At 42.4% G+C, this 23357-nt stretch overlaps 2 protein-coding genes across 2 annotated transcripts in view; one reads left to right on the forward strand and one right to left on the reverse strand.

Annotated features, from left to right (window-relative positions):
- The window catches only part of LOC105563450, a 13884-nt gene extending 4125 nt beyond the window's left edge, over positions 1–9759 (reverse strand). Inside the window, exon 1 of the mRNA XM_012015058.1 lies at positions 9452–9759. The gene's annotated coding sequence lies outside the window, so the exon portion shown is untranslated. The remainder of the gene's footprint in view (positions 1–9451) is intronic.
- The window catches only part of LOC105563451 (unconventional myosin-Ie-like), a 40193-nt gene extending 16949 nt beyond the window's left edge, over positions 1–23244 (forward strand). Inside the window, exons 11-21 of the mRNA XM_012015059.1 lie at positions 17017–17187; positions 17259–17425; positions 18846–19056; positions 19566–19796; positions 19880–20164; positions 20357–20512; positions 20586–20725; positions 20798–20949; positions 21287–21640; positions 21950–22297; positions 22524–23244. Coding sequence (XP_011870449.1) covers positions 17017–17187; positions 17259–17425; positions 18846–19056; positions 19566–19796; positions 19880–20164; positions 20357–20512; positions 20586–20725; positions 20798–20949; positions 21287–21640; positions 21950–22297; positions 22524–22600 — 2292 coding nt within the window. The 3' untranslated portion in view covers positions 22601–23244. The remainder of the gene's footprint in view (positions 1–17016; positions 17188–17258; positions 17426–18845; positions 19057–19565; positions 19797–19879; positions 20165–20356; positions 20513–20585; positions 20726–20797; positions 20950–21286; positions 21641–21949; positions 22298–22523) is intronic.
- Positions 23245–23357: the final 113 nt, after the last annotated feature.

Consider the following 23357-nt stretch of genomic DNA (forward strand, 5'->3'; position numbering starts at 1 on the left):
AGAGAGAGAGAGAGAGAGAGAGAGAGAAGTGGCGAATCAAGCCGAATAGCGACTCGTTACACTTTTGCCACTTGATAGTTGTTGGCGCGATAGTTTTCCGATCTCCCGACTCTGTCGCAATAAACTCGACTCGGTACGGGTCGATATATCTGCCCGGCTCGATTCGAGCCCGAGCTACGAAACGCGGCGGGCATTGTCTCTTCAAAACGCTTTGTGCGGCGTCGGCGAGCGGCGAGCTGGAAACGAATCCGGCGTTTGACGCGTCGGATCAAGTCGTTTCTATAAATTTTACGCCAGTTCAGCCGCGGAATGATAATCGCCCGCCGGGCACGACGACACGTTCCAATAAGCATCGAGCTCTCCTCTCCGATGGTGCAATAATTGAACGGGATCGGGGGATTATTTCCTCGGATAATGCACTCACCTTGCGCACAATCGAGGTACCGAGATGCAAGGTTGAATGGCGCGGCAAGAAGCTTACTTCACAATGCAACTGTCAGGACCTTTGCCTCTCTGGTCACCTGGCTTAATTAATTATTAATTCCGCAGCGTTTCCCCCGGATCCGCGGGGAGTTTTACTCCGAGAGATATTTTATCTCACTCTTTCGGAGGTTTTTCATCTTTCGCACGGTACTACGTCGAGGCGAGCCATTATTTTCACACACCTACAGAAAAAATTTCCGAATCCAATGCTATCACCCTTCAATGTATCGTAAAATAGGATCGATATAGCGCCAATCTTATTTATTGTAGAGAAAGGAATATTTTAATCTTAAATGAAAAATTCTAAAATTTAGAATAAAATGACAGTATCATCTTTCGTCGAATATTGCGGTGCCAATTTCGTGCGTTGTAAGATGGAGGGAAAATTTATTCTAAACGCAAGAATGTATAAACTTGCATCTATATAAGTTACTCTTGTCCCAATATAGTGAGTCAATCTTTTTTAATCCGATAGAGAAGAATAGGAATTATTGATTTTATCTTGATATCGTCTTATTATACTAAACGAGATTGTGAGAAATATAAATGCGACAAGAATATTTTTGTCTCGGCAACAGAAATCCTTTCTGAGGGTGTATTTACACTCGCTGCATCATCAAACTGAGCCCCGTGATATTGAAATCTTTACTTTAGATCCGAACGATGTCCTACTTTCCGTTCTACTAACGTTATTAGAATAGTCGAGGAAGCGATACATCTCGGACTAAATAGGGCTGAAACCTCACGCATTTCCGCGCCACGTGAATCGAATTATAAATTATCGGGCCGGTATCGATATTGCACGGACGACTCGTGAGACTCTATTCAAGCGAGAGACAATTCTCGGGTCTAATTGTCAACAATCAATCCTAGCGCTCGACAATTGGCGATCGCAAAAACAACCTTCCTAAAGAGCGAATAAAATTGTTTCTTTTTTTTTCTTCCGGCCGTGAAAGTACCCGTGCCGGCCGAATAATTACAACCTTTTTCCATTCCCGCGGCGAATCGTTGGAAACTTTTTCGGTTTTGCTCACTGCTTTCTCCACTATTCTTTGAAATTTTCTCGTATCGCCTCCCATGTAGAAATATATTAAGAGATGTACATTACTTTATCGGTTTTTATCAGAAATAAAGCCAGGAATAATTATCGAGCGACAGTGATGGCGAATTGACTTAAGAAAAATGACAGTATGTGGTACAGAATGATATTATAACCGATTACGAAAGCAATTTAACCGAGGTGCTAATCGCGCTGGCCGAGAACACACGGCTGTTTCTCCGTATAGCGTAGAAAATCTCCAAGGAGATTTCTGAAACTGAATATTTCCTAGATCATGTTTTACAATCAGTGAAAGGTTTTCAAGGCAGAAATAATATCGCGAAAGTAAGACAAATCTCCGATATAAATTCAACAAGCAGCGATCTACGCATTACTGTAATAACGTTGAGTAATTCGATCGCGATAGCGGCCTACATCGAGAAAGCTACATCCGAGAATACAGTAAATAAAGGACATGGAGCCGAGCAAAGTGTAACCGAGTGGATACGGAGGGATGTTATCAAACCGGTTTCGCGAAACAGATGTACTCGCGCGATAGACGTATTTAAGCAAACGAAGCGGGTACGATATGTACACTGATGCCTTGCCATATTATCTTAAGCACGAATTCATATGGGAAGGCATCAGTGATGCCTCATGGTGTACAGTGATGGACAGGAAGGTTGCAACACTTTTTTTTCAATGAAACGTTTAGGAACGTGCACGATTCAGGGTTACGTTTCCCAAATCTTCTTCTCCGAGGAATATTTTACCCGATGGCTATTCCGAGACCATCTCGAACGTTTCCGATCTACTTCTCGAGGGAAATTTTCCCCGGAGAAAATGTTTCGGGACCTAAGGCCTGAATCTAAACGCGCGTTTCTAAACTCGTTTGAAAAACAGCGTCGCGTCTGTCCGTCACCGTATGACGGATAACAGAAGGTGCGCGGTAATCTCGCGTTACCGTTCGCCCGGCAGAAGTACAGTGCAACCGCGATATAACGGGGCGAGTCCCTTCTTTGGCGAGCCACGCGCTCTCTCGCGAGGTCTACACGCCGATTCACCATCGCGGCGCACCGTGGGTGTGGCTCCGGCACGGAGCGAACAGGTTCTCTTAAAAAGTGCAAGTGCAATCGTTGCCCTGGTGAACGTGCTCGGCTCGATGAAGCGGAGCGTGCGACTCTCCACGTGGGGAGTCGGCCGTGAGCCGACCTGTCAAGCGGCGGTTCTCACCAGCGGCGCTTACCGAATCGCGCGCCCTGACATTTCGCCTCGACGTCATCGGCGCACCGCATTTTACACGCGTGCGACTCTTTTCCATGCCAACTAGCAATTTTCCCCTCTCGCCGTGACGCAATTGACGCGACTCGACCGCGCTACCTTGCTGAATTACGATATCGTTAAGTTAACTGGCTGATTAACTTTGGCCAGATCGAAATTGTATATTATTTCCGTACATATTCGCGCGAGGGGTTGAACCGCTGAGGGCATTGTGGTGTACAGATTCGCGGCATTACTGGGCGTTACTGCACGGAGAGAATTTTCTCTTATAAAATTTACCCTGATAATTGATGTAATTGTGGGACAGCGTACACTGAGAAAAAGTTCCATCGGCTAAACCAATTAAATAGTATGTCCGTTTGTTATTATGTAATTGGATTATTCGTTTAATCGGACATTTTTCTCAGTGTAGCATTTCGAAAAACTTTATGAGAGTTTCTTCAAATTTTACCATACATTTTACTAATAAGATGTACTCTCTAAAAATTGACCGGCGAATTATCACTGAAAACAGTGAATAGTCACTGATTCGCGGTTAAGTTGAAAATCGCAGCCTGTAAATCGGTGACTATTCACTATTTTCAGTGACAATCCACTGATTGACCTTTAGAGAGTATATTAATTATAATTACTAGTAAAATTTCAAAAAACTCCCATAAAACTTCTTCGAAATGCCATGCTGTCCCACGATTACATGATTTTCAGGATACACTTTAAAAGAAAATTCTCTCAGCGTGGGCATTAGTTTGGGCCTTGCTGGGACATTACAAAGATAAAATAAGATAAGATAAAGTAATGCCTAAGCATTAGTAGGCAGTGGTGATTTTAGTCGGCGGTCTACCCCTCGTATTCGAACTTGCCGATCAATTTTTCTATTCAGACAACCGGAACTTGTACATCGTTTAATTGCGTCCATGTGAACGCTCATTATCTCACCTTCTACATCTCGCGAAGACGCAGAAAGTCCAAGTAAATATGCTTAATTTTCGAGAAAGTTACAGGTTCGTTCGCGAGTCTTTCATTGCGGTCGGAGAATAATCGAAACCGCGCGGTTTCCCCTTGATCGTAATCGGTAAAGAACATCTTTGGAATTTCCGCCAGGAAGCTTGAAAGAACAGGAAATGGCAGGGAGAGTCTGATGGTTTTTTTTTCTGAAACGTTAATGATCGCTATAAGATCTAAATCTAAATTCTCTCAGGAAAGTATCGTCTCTACTTGATAGTCGGATGTCACGACTCTCTTGGCCAATTTTCAAATAACGGCGACCGAAAGACCCGACAAATTTCGTGCAGGAAAATAAGACTTTGCTGACTCGAATTGAAGAGCTATTTGCAAAATGTTACATCGATCGTAAAGTATCGCGCGAGTAGAATGATGGATCTATACGCCGCTTTATTACAATTCGTGGGCGAGCCAGTTGAAATAGAACAAGACAGATTTGTTACTCATCGTCCATTGTGGCGTTTTCAGTTCTAATTAATGAATGTCTGGCTAAAACGCGAAAGACCATCTATCAATCGCGTCTGCGCTCGAATTTTCACGTCATGTAAAATTCTCCTGTCCGGCTTATCTAATGTCGCGCAAAGTGCAGCGCGAAGTTAAAAGAGCTCGGCATTCAGATGGTGCTGTCCATTTAGAGGCGCAAGTCGACACAAGCGTCAGTCTGCCTTTTTTCAAGATCCAGTGAACAACAAGGACAAAATACTTGTGTCAACTTGTGTCGGTAAATGGAAAGCACCGAGAATGACGCGATTTTTCATATCGAAGAGTGTAGGCCGGTCGTGTGCCAGACGGACCCACGATCTATGAGTCGCATCGCGTCCGCTCGCCACTGCCGTATGTAGATCTCGCGAGCAAACGAAGACGAAACGACGGCAAAGTAGGACGAGGAGAATTTATTGTCGCAGCCTCCGCGCATACGAGACTGGAACGAATAATTCGACTGCAAACGGGGATTCATAAATAGTCGACGATACAGTTACGTCCGCGCGGAAGGTATACGAGAAGAAATATTTAAGAAGTAATAGCCTGTGAAGAAATTAACGAATAGGGAATATCTGTAGGCTTGGAAAGTATGAAAACAAAACAGTGTGATACGTGCACTAGGAATCACTGATGCCTTCCCATATAAATTTAGACACATGTAGAACACATATACATTTTCCACGTATGTATAAATGTGTACGTCTATACTCATTCCAATTTAATTTCAGCACCGTAAATATTTCTTTTATTACATGCAATTCTTTTCAGTTCTCTTTCGTATTTACTCATCTTAGTTAATATTATCTTACTTAATATAAGTTTTTTGTTGTATATTAATGACACAAAATTTTAAATGTTTCACGTCTAAATTAATACTTACAGCTGTTTAATACTACCCGGTCAAAATTTTTGCAAAAATCATGCATGAATGTATGAAATTATATAAAAATATACATCAAACATGTCCATACATATTTTTTAAAAATTTGTCATATAAAAGCATGTATAAATCTATAAAATTATAGATTTATACATTATACAGACAGAACTGTATAGAATTGTATAAAATTATATAGAAATATACAATGTAAAAATATGTATGGACATATTTCTTATATAACTTTATATAATACCAAATATTTATGCATACTCGTGCATGAAAAAAGTTTTTACCGGGTATAGAAAAGTACTTGAGACAAATCGACAATTTGTTGAGCCGCCTGTTGCTTTAACGACGTCTCGTCGGTTTGTCGATATTATATCCTAGCTTTCACTATTTTACACACTCAAAAAGGGCTCATTCTGTTACCGAGACAAAAATGTTCTTGACGCATTTATATTTCTCACAACCTCATTTAGTATAAAAATAAGACAGTATCAAAAAATAATTCTTATTCTCCTCTATCGAATTAAAAAAAGATTGACTTACTATATTGAGACAAGAGTAACTTATATAAATGTGAGTTTATATATTCTTGCGTTTAAAATAAATTTTCCCTCCATCTTTTACAACGCATAAAGTTGACACCACGATATACGACAAAAGACGATATTATTTTATTCTAGATTTTAGAATTTTTCATTTAAGATTAAAACATTTATTTCTCTCTATAATAAATATGATTAGCGCTATGTCGATCCTATTTTATGATACATTCAAGTGTAATAGCATTGGATCCGAAAATTTTCTTCTGTGGGTGTACACATAATACAGATTAGATACAATATAGTAGCGAAATACATTTTGCTTTTTTATTTTTAATTCATTATTATATGAGCAAAACTTGTGTAATAATTGTGGCTTTTTTTATGGTAGAGGATATAAATATTCATCGCGATATCATTACAATTGTTTATGAAAGTAATTATTCATTAGATTTCTCACTGGGAATAGTAACTCGCGTATCGAATATTACACCGGCAGGTTTTTAATTAACCTTTATATTGTTCTGCTCGCGATGAAAAATTTATGACGTTGCAATATCGCGATGCATTACGTCTACGATAAGACAAAGGAGTCCGCCCGTAAATAAAGGCATTGAGTTGTAAGAGGGCGAAATCGGTGACGCGTGCCTGGCCGATTTCACTATTAATTAGTATTCATAATCGTGCGCGGACGGCGAACGGGATCAATGTACGATCGAAAGTCTCTTTCTTCCTTTCGCGACGTTGGTTCGCTTTCCTTGGCGTCGAGCGGAATGAATGTCATTTCGGAGATACTTTTTCACGGCGCGGGGATTCCCGGTAAACGGCCGTTTCGAGATGGATTCGAGATTATCGGTGCAGCGCGAGCTCTTCGATCATATCGCCGCGCGTAAAATCACGCACAACGGACGATGGTCAGCCAAGTATCGCGCTATCGGAGCTTAGAAAGTCGAGGAAAACGTTGCCGGTTGCATGCGAACTGGTCGACTCCCACGCCATACTTACGGGCACTTGCCGTTCTTACGTAAATACTCGCGGGGCGCGTTATCGTTCGCCGATCGTCGATCGGCTCGGGCGAGGAAGGCGGAGGTGCAATTAAATTCACACTCGAACGAAAGTGAGAGCGTGGTCAAGGCCCCCTCCGGGATATATTGTCTAAGTATCTCCTTAAATTATCTCAAGACGACTTGGGGGGGAGCGCGTGTAAACTTTATCCCGTTGGATCAATCGCTTCAGTCCCTTCGAACGAGCTGAAACGAGCCGACGTCATCGTCCTTTCCTTCTTCGCTCCTTGGGCGCGCGTTACGAAATCCCGTCGCGACGGGGGGAGAAGAATTTCACAATGGCGAACAGAAATAGTACACTCGGCCGTACGACGCGGAAAGCGATAATTGACGACCATTATTCGGCGTGGCGCCCGTCCGCGAATGTCGGTTGCCGCGTCCTGCTAAAATAAAAGTGTTACGTGCCGTTCACTGGGAGAAAAAAGGAAAATAAACCGCAACTGGAGCGCCGCGCCTTTTCTCCTTCCGTTCGCCGCGCAGGAAATGATCTCCCGTCTGAAAACGCGCGAGTCATCGCGCCGCTTTGATAGATCGATCACGATTGTCCCGCAGCGGACACGAAAACGGGCGGCGCGGGCACTTAATTGGTCCTTTACGTAACCCTCGCCTTTTCGCTCGCCTTTTCGCGGGCGAATCAAAGTCACCTCGCGCGCCCTTTTTCCTCCCCGTACATCCTACGGAGGACGCCAAACTCTTCTTCTAGGGGCAGAGGGACGTTTGAAAAACGATTGATACGAAGCGATCGATCAGCGCCGAAGACGAGGCGACCAGGCGCTTCGATTATTCTCTCCTTTCAACCTTCCTTTTAACGCTAATCAAATTTGTCGAGATGAGAATTAAGCGAACGTTTAAAGAAACGTTTACGAGGCTCGTTTGATTACGACTCTGTGGCTGCTCTTTGTTCCAGCTGCAGTCGCGACGGCGTTTCACAACGCGGAGCAATTAAGTTTCATTAAAGAATATTGGCGGACAGCGAGCGGTTTAATCTAGCGCGCGCTAGCATGTTGCGAAGTATCTATAAATGAATATCGACTTGCGTGATGCTTGATATCACGACGCAATTCGCATAGGCGCAGACTCGCTTTCGAGATCGCCTCATTATTTCCCTTCCTCTTCTTCTCCGCGAAATGTTTCACGAGATGTCTCGCGACAGCGAGGATTTATTTCATTCGTGAGTCGTATCATTTCCGCAAGCGTACGCACAGTGATGGACAGAATGGTTGCGACACTCGTTTTTTTTTTATGAGTTTGGGAACGTGCATTTCAGGGTTACGTTCCAAAATCTTCTTTTCCGAGAAATATTTTCCTCGGCGGCCGTTCCGAAATCATTTTAAGAGTTTTCGATCTATTTCTCAAGTAAAATTTTCCTCGGAGAAAATGTTTTGGATTTTGGAACGTAAACCTGGGGGTCAATTCTGTATCTTACAATCGCTGAAAAAACAACGTTCGATACAGTAGCTCTAATCGTGGTTTGCTAAAAATATTTTGCTGCCATAACTATAAATTTATAAACTACTTCAAACGGTTTATACTGTCGCACCTAATACAATAGACACAGTGTCAAAATATTTAGTTATCACAGCTAAATATTAGTGTGTCCATATTTTACAATTGAAATTCAGTTGCCACGTGCAGTTTTTAGCTGTGGCAGCTACATTTTTCTTTCCGTGATATAGCGAAAATTATAAAAGTGAGCAGCTTTCCCTAGTAGCACAATATATATCGGCGCAATATTGGAAAATACTGTAAATCTATTATAGTATTCCCAATATTGGTCCGATATTGTAAGATGGACGCCTTTTCTTACTTAGCCAATATTTAGCAATATTGGTCCAATATTAGACCAATATTGTTATTGCATTGTTATTGGCCAATGCACTTCCAATATAAATCTAATATTATATAATGATTATCGTGCAATATTTACATTTATTCCATGGCCGATATTGGTTTTACGTTGAACAATATCGGCCAATGCATCGATAATACAACCAACATTGGACCCAATGTTTAGCCAATGCACTGTGCTACTATAAGGGTTGTCTCTTTCTAAAGTTAGCGAGAGGCAAAGCTACTCATTGTTAGCATTTTCACTATAGTTTAAGATTGACCCCCTGAATCTAATTCAGCGTTCCTAAACTTATTAAAAAAACTGTCGCAGCCAGTCTGTCCATCACTGTACATAGAGAACGTCGCATTTCACAGATGACGAACAGGTCGCACAATTCCCGTCTCGCCGACCACTCGCCGCATCCTAAACAGCTCGAAACGCGCGCTTCGTACCTTCGCAGATCGCCGGTGACGCCACACGTGAGACGAGATTTTTAAGTCCGCCGAGCTTTACGAGCGAGGTTTCATCTCGTAATAGCGGCACGGGGGTAACCGCGAGACGATAAAATCTGAATACCGGCCACTTCCACGTCCGTACGTGATTGTACATGACGAATCTTCTTTGCCTTGTTCCCGTCACGCTATCTAAATCGATCATTTCGCGAGGACGTAAATCGCGGAAATTGTCTCGTTCGGTCGCAGCGAGTCACGAGAGATCGTTACCGTCGATGTACTTAGAAACGAGAGGTTCAAGGAAGACAATGCCAGCTCGATGCAATTAATTAATAACAATAATACGTATTAATTAATCGATACTAATCGACTGCTAGGCGTTAGAACGTACCTGAGACTCACGGGGCAACGAACACGCGATCTCGCTGGAGCCAGCGCCTCGGACGATCGTCCACGATTGTCGCCTTTTCTCTATCCGCAGAAATCCGCGATCGTTGTTCTTGCTCGGCAAACGGATCACTCGGTCTTTTTATTATGTAACGCGCGGTCCATTCGTCCGCGTGTGCGCGAGAATCGCGCCGATCGGTACCATTCGCGGCGAGGAACAAAACGTGATCGCGGCTCCGTGTGCACTGCAGCCAAGGATCGGGTGAAGGTAATGAAATAGCTAAGTGAAGCGATCGCCGTCTCTCTTTCTCTCTTGTTCTTCCCACGTGCGGCTTCCACCACTCCTCGCGCCACGGGGTACTCGATTGGTCGCGTATCTCTCGTCCCCGGCGGCTTTTAAATCCTTTTCGCGGCGCACGTGGCTCGGCGGAAACGCACCTGTCAAGCGTATCTTCTCGCAAACAAGGTCAATTTTAACAATGTGCAATCTCCAGTTTTGATACACGTCCGTTCTTACGTCTCCGAAAAATTCACTTTACGTCGTCGCGTACCGCTCGCGCCTCAAGCGCGCAGTTCTCCACTAGTGTTTTGAACGCGTTACGAGGATCGTGCTTGCAAATTGAGTTGTTTTCCCTCAATGCCGCGAGGAAGTTGTCGCTGCTCCGCGAATGCGCTCCTAGATTGGCTTCATCTGTCTACGCGATTAGTGTAATGGCCGTGTACCTCGTAATAAAGTCAACGTTGCCGCAACGACGGTGACCATTGAATTTCTCGCAGATATACCAGGATGACATCTTTCGCGTTCCCGATGCGTGTCCGCGATAAGAATACAGTTAACTTTATGTTCTGGCGAAGGACAACGAAGGCTCTGAAATTCAAGTGATAATTGTGCCTGTACCCTGACATATTCTTTATAGTTTTCATTTCGCGGTATAATTTCTATTGCGCAATGCCGTTTACCGAACGTAATAGACGAAATTACGTTATTTATAATACACACTGGAGCCTTACACGACGATAGCGAGCGGAAATTCCTTGTCAAAATTAAGAATGGCTTTCTCTTTGTGTTGAAATTCTTACTCGTCGCAGAAAAATTAGATATGAAAAGTTTGTACATGTTCCATGTAGAAAATTGAAATCTTCAACGTAAATAGACCGCAGCTACAAATCCTTACCTGCGTTTCTTTAACGCAGGAAGAAGGCAACTCGAGCGAAAATGGCATTTGACATTTGGCATCCAACTGTCGCGCGAATCCGGCGGTTTCTCGCAAAATCGAGAAGGGACTTCGCTTCCTCTTCCTCTCCCTCCCCCCTCCCTCACTCTCTTTCTCTCTTTCTCTCCTTCTCGCTTCATTTTCACCGCCGTTAACCCAGAATACACACATCCGTCTTCTCCATTATCTACGTTTTTATACACGCCCTTCCCCTCCCGCCAAAGCCAGCAATTCCGGCAACAATAAAGCGTAGTTTCCCACGAGAAGCATCTGTGACTCCCGATCTAATTAGTTTGCTCGTCGCGACCTTTTTCTAGCTCATTAATGTTAATTCGAAACAAGCGTGTGCGTGGCGTGTGCATTAGTGTCTTGTTTTCGCGTAGAGGTGTAAAAAACTGGAGTGTTTCTAGAATGTGGGATAACCGAGGAGGCCGGTATTCGAATTAAAAGGCAACAAGAATTAATATTTTAATATTGCATTCAATGTGCTTTCAACGAATCCAAGACGAATAATTTTCTTAGTTTCCGTGTTGAGATTATGATAAAAAAAAAAAAAGTGGTCGACTCCTGCCCTTTGCAAGGAAATTCCTTTGCAGCAGCCACCTCCATCGCGAGGAATCTAATAATAAGTTCAATTCTGCGCGCGACAAAAGCTACACAGGCGGGATTATTCTTATAAAGGAAGAAAAAAAACATTAATCAAGTCTAATAACAGAGAATAAGATGTGGAATGTGGGTCGACACATATCCTTGCGCGCGGCATTGTTCACGTATGCGTGCGTTAAGCGAGGCGCTATTTTAATTATTGTCTCGTCTAACGGAATCCGCTTTGAGAAAATAGCCGGAAATTGTTGGCGTTGGCGCTTACGGGCAAAAGCAATCCGCGCTGCATTCGCGGCGCGTCCTCGGTGCACTCGCGACGGATGCCACGCCGGGGACCGACACGACAATGCATTCGTGGACGCATTCCGCGAAGCCGCGCGGAAATCAGAGCGCGCATCCGTCGGTTACCGGCCGCGGCGTCTACGCGTAAGCGCGCAAGGTAGAAGGTCGGAGGTGAAGCGGACAATAGGAAACGATGCGGTCGCGGATGGACGCGTCAAACGAACGCAAATGGAGGATACGATCGTTAACTCTGTCCGCGGATCGAACGAATGACACACCGCGCCTCCCTTTGTTCTCTCCCGCGCACTTAAAAAAATAGCATACTCACCCAGTAAGAACACTAACGTCGAATCGACGTCAGTGGGGTCGAAACCGCGTCCCAACCGTCAGTTTTCGAAAGTAATTGAAAGTTTTGGAACTTAATTTTCTGTATTTCTGTATTAAATAAGTTGACCTGGCAGTTTTCTCCGATAAGATCTTCAAAGTACTCAGAACGTTGAACGTGGTAATTTAATACAAAAAATTAAGTTCCAAAACTTAATTATTTTCGAAAACTGACGGTCGGCCTGAGCGCGCGAAATCTCAAGCCTATATCATTTGTGAGATATAATCGCTTATTATTTAAATAACTATTATAGCCTCGACACTTTTTTATTAGAATTTTTTACTTGAAATTTTCTCAAGAATCTGTGATTGAAAGGACATTCGGTAGTTTTAGTACACCCGTATATCTCAGTTATTTTTTGTCCATGTTTTTTCGTACCCAGAAAAGTGCTGCTGCGGTTGCAGGATGATTTTTTAAGTGTATACCTACTGTCTGAATTTTTAGGGGTTGAATCTCACTCTTTTAGAGTGAGATTTCACTCGATGAAATAATGAAAATACTGCCAGTCCGAATGGAGTGCAATTTCACTTTTTGAAAGAGTGCCGTTATTTATTCTGTACTTGGATTGATTCTCCAACACTCCGAAAAGAGTGTTTTACTTCAATCGATTATCGTTAGCAATATAAAATTCATGGACGAGAGCTTCGCTATTGTTTGTTCACTATGATCATCGCATATATAGGCTGTATTTTAATATTCACAGCCAGTATTAAAAATCCATAATTTATGCGACAGTTTCGCTCATTCCGCTGACCGTCGCGGAAGAACCGATCCGGTCTCTGATGGGGTTCCTCATACGCCGCACTATCGTGGTCTTATTCACGAGTTCGGCGGCCATCTAGTGGCGGAATGCACTTTACGTTGGAGTGAATTTTGCAACGCTAACGACTCCACTTTTTGTCTCGGAGTGAATTAATTCACACTATCGGAGCAAATATTTTCGCTCGAATAGAGTGGTCGGTGACACGATGATTCGAGTGAAAATTTCACTCGAAAAGTTTTAGAAAGCATAGCTTTTTCCCCTCAGCTCGATGCGAGTTTCCGCGTTTTCCTCGGCCGTCACGGCCGCCCGCGTCGGACGAGACGGAAATTAAAAAGCCGCGCCGCGAACGACACCGTGGGTGGACTCTTCTTCTTCTTTGTCTTCTTCTTGGCACCCGGCTCTAACTCAGAGCCGACACGGCCACGTTTGTGTATTGCTTAGTTTCTAATAATCGGTAACAAGCAAATTAAGGCCGTGCAACCGACCTACCGCGAGTCGAGTTACACGTAGGTGAAGAAAGTCAAAAATTTCGCAACTGGGCAAGAATCGCACGTTTTCCTTGGCGAAGCGAAGGCTCTGCGTCCGCGATGTTGGAGCCTGGTCCACCGTGGGTGGACATTACGTTACGCGAATCGGGATGAGAGACGAGCCCGCGAAATAACAGATCATTACGACTCGGCGCGAGCGCGTAATGGGCACTTACCGACTTCGGCGCGGTCGTAACCGCCGCCGAAACGCACGGCTTCTTTTACCTCGTGTGTTTTATGCGATTAGCTCGCGCGCACGACAAAGTAATTGCGTGTGATCAACGGGTCGTGGCTAATTTGCTTATCGCAATTATCACAGCGAGGCCGGGAAAGCGGCTAATTAAACGCTCGCGGTGGCTCTTTATTATTTTCTTCTCTCTCTCAGGATCTTGTTATTAAACGCGTGAGAAATTGCCAATTTCATGTTGGAAACGTAACAAAAGCGGCCGCGATATTATTCATATTGTTAACATTATCGTAACAATTGACAAGCGGCGCTTTAGCTGGACAAAGTCTGCCGTGACGGACGAGAGGCGTAGGTGAAACAACCAAGACGCGCGGAGTGAAAGCACCCGCTTCGAAAGAATCGCGGCAAATTTGGCGCGCATTAATTATCCATCACGCGAACCATTCATTCGCGAATCACTCGAGCGCCGCTCGAGGCTCGAGCGATCCCCCCGCGCGCTGATGTATTATTTACAATGCGGAAGCTCGCTCGCGCAACGTGCGAACACTCGGTGCTTTCCATTTACCGACACAACTTGGCGCAAGTGTGTCATTTTATCCTCGTTGCTCGCTGGATGCTGAAAAAAGACAGACTGACGCCTGCGTCGTCTCGTGTCGCTAAATGGAGAGCACCGACTGGCGAAGACGCCGCGAGCTCTCAGGACGTGCCCTCCCCGATTCTGAAGACCGGGTCTGGCCTGTGTACACGGAATCGGGCGGGGCGATTACACGGCGCACTCCTCCGAGGAACAATCCGGCGCGGCGGAAGCGGTGTCCGAACCACGGCCGTCGTAAAAGAGGCCGCAGGCCTCGTGAAAAAGAGTCGTTAACTCGAGTAAAGGCCACGACGAAAAAAATCGTGCCACTTCTTCAGGCCGCGGCGCGGCGTGTCGCGATCGTCCGGACCGCAACTAGACCGGATAAAAAAACCTGGCCGCGAATCGCACACCTTCGTGAGCACAAAGACGAGCTCTAAAATTGTTTACTTAGGAACGGATTGCCTCCCGGCTTTCGAAGCGGAACAACCGCGCCTCTTGCATTATCGACGTGCGTCGCGCAAACGCGCCTTTGTACCGTCGAATCGCACCCGCCACGAGGGAGTCCGCGAACAAGCTGCCCTTCGCAATGTGACAACGGATTGACAGCAAATTTGCTCAGATATCGAAACGGACCCTCGTATCCGTGTCTACGTTAATCTCGCGATGTATAATTTCTAACAACCGGTTAATTGCCGGCAGAAACCGAACGGACGGATTTCGATTATGTTCTTGTTAGCAGATTCCGCTTTACTTATTTCTGCCGGAATTCTGTCGACGAAACTCGCGTCGCGGGCACTTTCAAAAATTTGGCTGACCAGCGTGTCGCGATAATTACGCGGATGTTGGGGACAAATTAAGTATATTGCGAAACCGGGATGGGAAGGGCTGAAGTAGCGGCGACCGGTTTTCGCGCCGACAGCGGCGGCTGGCGGTGCGAGGTGCACCTTCGAGTTCAGCTGGAGCTGAAATGGAAAGCGATTTTAAAACCGCCGGGCAATCACGTTATTACTATATCGCCTTTCCCTTCTATCGCCTCGGGTAAGCGAGATATAAATCGCTTGTACGCGCGCGATATACCCGGCGGTACCGGCGCGGTACCGGCGCGGCACGTAATTAAGTCTGTATTTTCGATGTAACGAACGAGCGAGCCTCTCGCAACCCGCGCATATCCTCCACGAAAGTTAGACCGACGATCTAAATTACCCGAGCAATGACGCGCTGCGAGTTTTGTAACACTTTCCGATAGCATTGGCTTGTTATATGATCGACAGGTGGACGGCGATAAATAAATGTGCTATTCTGCAAGCCAAGGAAATAAGGGTTGCTTTAGCTGCTCTCTAAACCCTGGCGAAAATTTTCAGTGAGAGATGATGTTTATATTTATTCATGAAGAGTTTTATCGATAGTCACATTGTTTACGAAGAGTTTTATCGATGGTTACGCCGTTTGGAAGTACGTTGCAAACACCTGGTTAATTCTTTACTGACAATAACGTTTTACAAACGCTTAGAAAACTATAATGGAAACGTTTGACGTTGTATCATTAAACGCAATTTCAACACGTGTAACCGTGAACGTGTCATAAAAAACTCCATGTTTAAATTTATATCTCACAAACAATTCAATAAGTCTTTTAAACCTCAAATAAAACAGTGACCCTACATTTAAACAAACTTGTTATAAACTAATTTAATATTAATTTGGAATCAAACTAATCAATCATCTGCCAGCCTAATGTTGCTCTTCTTATAAACTTTTAATAAACATATTATTTTCGTCAGGGAAAAGTCAATCGGTGGATTATCACTAATTCACAGTTGGAAGTATAGCAGTCTGGCATATCTGTTTTCAGTGATACCTAATGCACAGCCCAGCGAGAAATGACTCGTCGATCGATGTTAATTTGACAGTATTCTGCCGTCCTAATTCTAGCGGAAAAAATTTCTATAAAGAACTACAAAAAATTGACTTGAAATAGAAATTTGTATATCTTCGTTGAAACATTTATTCTTGTAATAATATCAAGAAATTATTGCAAGTAGTATTTTATAAAAATGTACAATTTTGTGAAAAATAGTACAAAAATTTACTAGTTCAAACAATTTGAGAAACAAAATCTTACAGAATTAAAACATCTGTTTACTTGTAGAATATTACAAAAATTAACAAAAGTGTTCCAATTCTAGCATTTTCATGTTAATTTTTATAACACTTTACGCAGAGTTTCTTAGATTCTGGCAGTTATATTTATTTAATTTTTTTGTAGAATTTTGTAAAATTATTTCCGGCAGGGAACTTAGAAAGCCGTGTCTCCCGGACTGTTAGTTTCGAGAAAACGCACATTTAAGTTCTTACAGCTAGGCTACCACGAAAAATGTATTAATTCTGAAATAAATTCTACATATTAAAGCATTTCTTCTCTATTTCAATAATTTTACATTGCCATGACATATTTTTTGTTAAAAAAGTAGTAAATTGATGGTTACTACTTTTTAGTGAAGCATGTCATTTTGACATATTTCTCTAAGAAACATAGAAAGTGAGCCAGTTAACAATGGCCAATAAATGGAGATACTGCTTTTTAGATTAGGACGGCAGTATTGATGTCGATTCGACATCGTTTCGACGAATCATTTCTCACTGAGAGATTGACTTTTAGAAATTGGTAATTTATCTTTGCTGAAAATAAACCCTCTGTTCATCTTGATAAAAATATATACGGAGAAAAGTTTCTTTGAAAATTTATCTTGAAAATTTTATAATTGTGGGACAACGCGGCATTTCAAAGAATGTTATCAAAGTTTTTTGAAATTTTACCATGCACTTCACTAGTAATTATACTTACTGTTAGTATATATTTTACTAATAAAATGTATGGTAACTTTTCAAAAAACTCGTAAAGTTGTTCAAAATGTCACGTTGTCCCACGATCGATACGATTTTCAGGATAAATTTTAAGAGAAAATTCTCTCCGTGTATCTTTATCCTCTGTAACGTATCACACAGAATCGGATTCTGTTTCGCGTTTCAGGAAGAATACGTTTCCGAGAACATCAGGTGGACGCCAATAGACTATTTCAATAATGCCATCGTGGTGGAGCTTCTCGAGGGCAAGAGGCCACCCGGCCTCTTCCTGGTCCTCGACGACGTGTGTGCGACGTTGCACGGCGGAAGCACGGGTGCCGACGATGACTTGAAGAAGGTATCCGCGGCGCGGCGCGTTTAAAAGTTTTACAAATTAACGTAACGTATAATAAATTATCGTATCCGCAGAAACTGGCGGGAGCAACCAAGCAGCACGCCCACTTCCAAGACACCAGCGACGGTTTCGCAATTCTCCATTACGCCGGCGTGGTATCCTACTCTGTCGATGGGTTCTGCGATAAGAATCGGGACGTCCTCTTCTTGGACCTGATCGAGCTGATGCAAACCAGCACGAGGTAAGCGATCCCGAAGGCCGTTAGCGTACAACTATCGATTGTCCGCGTGACAAATTATTCCGAAAGTTCGCGTAAGTAATCCGCTTGACAAGAATTAATCAGCCCGCATTCACGTTCCGGCCGATTTCGAATGTCTGATGACGAGAGCGCGAGACTAGAGAAGGCTGACTAAGGCCCGGTTTCATCAAACGTCGCTTAACTATAATCTTAGTTTAATTCGTATTTGTCTCTTTCCTAAAGTAACAGTTGAAAAAAGACAAAGAACGAATTAAACTAAGCTTATGGTTAAGCGACGTTGGTGAAACCGGGCCTAAGAGTCTATCCAGACAAACTTGCATAGCACATCTAACATATGCGTAAGGAATCTGATTGGGCCATAAGTGCATGCGTAAGGAAATAAACCAATCAATTTCTTTATGCATATGCTTACGCACTTATGCAAGTTTGTCTTGATAGACCCCAAAGATAAGTAATCGATGAAGAGTAAGGAAGGCTAATGTGAGCCGTACGAAAAGATTGAGTCGTAGTCTTTTTCCGTCGTCAATGACATTTAAAATTAAAATTCAAAAAATTCAGAACGTTGATTCACAAACGTTTCGATCCCTTTCAGATCATCTTCAATGTAAATTAAATCTCTACAAAAGTTGAAAGAAGTAACATGCAATGCGTTGGAAACAAAACGGAATAAATTTAAAAAAAATACTAACCGTAATAGGAGAAAACGAAAATTAATTAATTAATAACGAAACTTACCGGGTCTCTCGAGAGAAAGATAAATAAAATTCAAGGTTCCTTTTCAAACTCGCGGTAGTTTCGATATCAATTGTATTGAATATTTTTCGATAACCCGAACTAATGCAGAATAGTGTTTCAAGTTAACATTTGCAGTCGGTTTCTTGTCCAGCTACTGAAGACCATTACGTAAATGACTTAACATAACCGTCACGTAATTCAAAACCACCGGTCAATTACGCGAGTTTATTTATATAAGAACTGCATATGCGAAATTTTTCAACAGATACACGGAAATTGCCAATAAGACTTTACTCTAATCTACAATGTGCTTTCTGCATCTAAAAACATTCTATTTTATATAAGCAAAACAAAACGTTTAAAAAATTTGTCGACAGTGTACGATTACTCAATGTATAATATATAATTTATCAACTTGCACAATTTTTTAAATCGTATTTATTGATTATACAAAATAGAATGTTTCTAGACGCAGAGAGCACATTGTAGATTAGACTTTTAGGTCGAATTAATGACGCGATAAACCTTCAATCCAATCGTCGCTTATTCCTCTCTAGAAGTATTCTATAGACGTATTTGAAAATTTCTTCAACGCTGCATATAATAAGTATTGTTGCAACAACGGCTGAACTTGAAAAGGTAAAGAAAAGAGGATTTTACCTTACAGTTCCTTGGTGTGTGAGCTTTATCCGCGAGAGAACGCCGGCAAAACGAAAACCCTCAAGTCCAGGCCAACCACCGCGGGCAGTAAAATCAGAAATCAAGCCAGTCGCTTGGTCGGCCAGCTGATGAAATGCACGCCGCATTACATTCGGTGCATCAAGCCGAATGAAACGAAGAAACCGCGCGATTGGGATCATCTGAGAGTCAAGCATCAGGTATAGCTTGTCTAGTGGCATTCGCATTTATCACAAACATTAACTTCATACTTGGACCGAAGTCAATGGATAATATTTGTAAACCCTCGGGCACATAAAGCACGAAGGTAAATGAGAAAACAAAGGGATTTTCTATATACAGTCTGGTTTATCTCAGCTTGAGCCCGACAATGTGTCATTCCAGCCAAGTGTGTCAGACAAATACGTTCAGAGCAATTATACGTAACGTTTCTTTCCTTCTTTGGGTAGCGTTGAAATTTGTTTCGTTCGAGAAAGTCAATACGGCACAGTTCCTGTAGCTCATTGTTAGAATGGTAATCGCTTTAATATGCAGATTTCACGAGTGTTCTGGAAATACAATCGCGTACGTCGTGCACCTCGATCGACAATTATTGAATAAAAATCGATCGCTTTATCGCTTTATCGCGGCCAATTTTAATTTTTAAACGAATCGTCCGTATTGCCCACCGTAACTGTACAAAATTACTCAAGGAATCTAAATATTCTAGGTGGAGTATCTAGGTTTGAAGGAAAATATCAGAGTGCGCAGAGCTGGCTTTGCCTACAGGAGGCCGTTCGCCAAGTTTCTGCATAGATACGCGATTCTCACGAAAGAAACGTGGCCTCGTTGGCCCGGCGATGAGAAACAAGGCATAGAATGGATATTGGGAAGCATTCATATCGATCGATCACAATATCAGCTCGGCAGATCGAAGCTCTTTATCAAGGCGCCTGAAACCGTGAGCACATACATCTGTTATTTTAACAATAATGCGATTAGTTGAGTTTTGCCAGCAGATTAATTAGAGGATATGTTACTTAGCTCTTCATGCTGGAGGAAGCGCGTGACCGGAAGTACAACATATATGCGCGAGTCATTCAGAAAGCCTTCAAGAAGTACTTTGCCTGGAAGAGACAGGCGCAGCAGAAACAGGAAGCCGCTGATCTTCTCTTCGGCCACAAAGAGCGAAGACGGGCGAGCCTAAACAGAAATTTCGTAGGCGATTATATAGGGCTGGACAGCAAGCCGCAGATGATGAGTTTAATCGGAAGACGGGAGAAAGTATTCTTCGCCGAAGTCGTGAAAAAATATGACAGGAGATTCAAGGTAAAAACGTTAATTCCTCGACAACTTCAATATCCTTTCATTTGCGTTCTGTAAAAATCATTCTATCGTAATTTCAAGGAAATCCATTTGATGATATTTCATGACATCGGATTTTTTTTCATTTCCTAACTTCTTAACTTTCTAAACGTAAGATTTAAGCACTTGCGCACGACAAGTAATTTTGTGTGACAGATGTGCAGAAGAGATCTCGTCCTCACCGGGAAATGCCTCTATTTGATTGGCCGTGAGCAGATAAAGAAAGGCCCCGAAAAGGGCACGTCCATCCAAGTTATTAAAAGGAAGCTTCAATTTAATCAAATCAGCCACGTATCATTAAGCAAGCTACAAGTAACTATTATTTTACGATTCTGGGCTAACAGTATACTAGCTGGGCGCATTTTCACGGTATTTTCCATTGCAGGACAATTTCATAATAATTCACGTAAAAGAGGACTACGCCAGCTTGTTAGAATCAGTATTCAAGACGGAGTTTTTGTCCGTTCTGAGTAAAAAGTATCTAGAAGACACCGGCCATCTTTTAAACGTCAGGTTTAGCAACGAGTACGGTTATTTCTCATACTTTCCATACGTTATTGTTAACGTACGCATGGAAATTAAACTATTCACTTTCAGCTTGGAGTTTAAAGTGAAGAAGGAAGGTTGGGGCGGTGGTGGAACGAGGCATGTGAAGTTTATACAAACGATTTACGGCGATAAGGATATTTTAAAAATATCCGGCAAAATGCTCAGTGTCAGCATCGGTCAAGGTTTACCGAGCACATCGAGTAAGTTTCAGTAGGCGATTCTCGATTTTGTTACACGCGAAAAATATCGCAATATCAGTTGTGGAGAGGAAAGTCCCCTATTGTGAGATAGCCTCCTAATATGAGATAGCGGAGTTTCTGCTAAATTAGTAGGCATTATCTGTTGGTTCCACCATGAATTTATTGCCCTTGGAGTGAAATCCGTTTTGTGGAAAATTGATTGTTGGATCGTGTAATCGTTGCGAAAGAAAGATTTGTCATCGAATTTGGACGTTGGAAACCTACTATCTCATAATAGAGGGCTTTCCTCTTAATAATTAACTAAGAAATATATAAATCTGTATCTTTGACTTGTCAGAGCCTAATGCGGACCGACGGATGTCATCCGCTCGTTTGCACAACGTCTCGAGACAGAGTCGTCCAGCACCGCGATTGTGCGACTTAACTCCAGTCCTCGTAGCTCAGAATAATCAGACGATTGTAACCGGGCGACCTCCTCGTCCGGTAGCAGCTGCAAGATCTGTGACTTCTTCACGAACGACTTCAAACGGAAGACCAAATATTCCACCTAATCGTCCAAATGTACAACCTGCGTGTTGTATGCCTGCATGTTGTATGCAGTTTCAAATGGAATCGAACAACGTAAACAAGCTACGGAACCAGCAGACCGCCGTAATGGGCATGCTTATCAATCCCAATGCTGGACCGCGTGGTAAGCTTCGATAAATGCAATTCGAAGAAACGAATGAAACGTGCTGCGGCATATATTTTGGCAGATAAAAATGTTAATTCATTAAGCAGTACGGTTTGCGAAATCGCTTTAAATAGAATTTCGCTACTCGGTCTTCACAGAATAAATGGACAGCAGCGTATTAAGTTAAAAAAAAGTATAAATTGAAAACAATAGCGCTTTCTCCATCACGCTCGTTCATCGGCAACATTTTATCATTAACGGATAATATTATTAGCGTTTATAAAAGTTCGCTCAAATAAATATATACTTTCTTTTTATAATTCGTAGGTTTGCTCAAGTTTCCGCCACCACCCACGGAACCACCGCCGCCGCACGAGCCTCAAGGGTTCAAGTTACCACCCCTTAACGGTGACCATAATAGTAAGATTTCTGATCATTTCAATAAAGGAATGCAAACGTCACAAGAATGGAGTGCGAATCAAATGACCAACGCGCTGGATCGAGAAAGGAGGAAGGAAGATAGCGCCGCGTATGCGGTAGCTAACAGAAGGGTGCCTCCTCAGAAACCGGCGCCTCCGAAATTACCAAAAGTTAGAGCCTTATACGACTACGAGCCGCAAGATCTGGATGAATTAGGGCTCAAGGAAGGCGATATTGTGGAAGTATTCAAAGAACGTGAGTTGTTACATCCGATCTTGTTTGTATAATAAGTGATAAGTTGAGCAGCAACATACGTGAGAAGAGAGCAAAGTCGATACTGTATATAATTTCGTACTAGAATTTCTTATTCCACTGATACAAAGTGGAAATTGTGAAATCGATTAATATATTTGTCAGAAGTAAACATTTGTGGCATTAGTTCCGGTTTACGCGTTAAAAGTTAAAATCATATTTCTTTCAGATGAAGGTGGTTGGTGGCACGGAAGACTGAAGGGAAAGACTGGTCTTTTCCCTTCCAACTACGTAGAAAAGATATGAATTCTGTAACCAATAGCGAATCGAAAAATTCCATTGACATTGCATGAAACCGGAAATGTAACTCTGATAAGTACATTGTACCTGTTATTTACAGTTTTCATGTTCCATAATATACCTATTGTTATACGCGAGTCTTTAAATAATAGCAACAAGTTCATCAATACCAAAGCCAAGAAAAATCAAAGAATTCACAATTGAAAGAAGGCGCGATAATAATTTTGTGAAGATGTTCATTTCAGCAAAGCTGGTGAAAAACCCAATACACAATATAATAGTAGTTGTGGGATTATTGTATTATCGTTCAAACCTAAATGTCCAAAGAAACTTTTCTCATAATTCAATGATTAGTCTGGTAAACTTTGTCTGATGAAGTATTTCCGTGATGAGATTTAAGAGCCAATATGTCCGTAAGATACATTGCCTCTATTGTTAACTAGTGTACGATATAGATATGTAATCTGTTTATCTTTTCGTAATGTACAGCGCGATTGATATTTATATAGTCAACACATTGTCACGATTACCAACGCGACGGTGACCAGCAGTCATTACACGAATCACACGAGCGTGTAACGACACATGGTGTATATAGCATCACTGCCATCACACAAATACATGCTAATAAAATCGTATTATCTCGACAATTTTGTTGCTTTCTATCAACTTAAACTATTCCTTATATCTCTTGTATGGTATGCCACATTATTTTCTCTTAAGCACTTGATTTACGCAAGATATCAAACAGAAAGCTTTCATT

Source organism: Vollenhovia emeryi, unplaced genomic scaffold (assembly GCF_000949405.1).
Source record: "Vollenhovia emeryi isolate VEMERY1.0 unplaced genomic scaffold, V.emery_V1.0 DF939175.1, whole genome shotgun sequence".
Lineage (NCBI taxonomy): Eukaryota > Metazoa > Arthropoda > Insecta > Hymenoptera > Formicidae > Vollenhovia > Vollenhovia emeryi.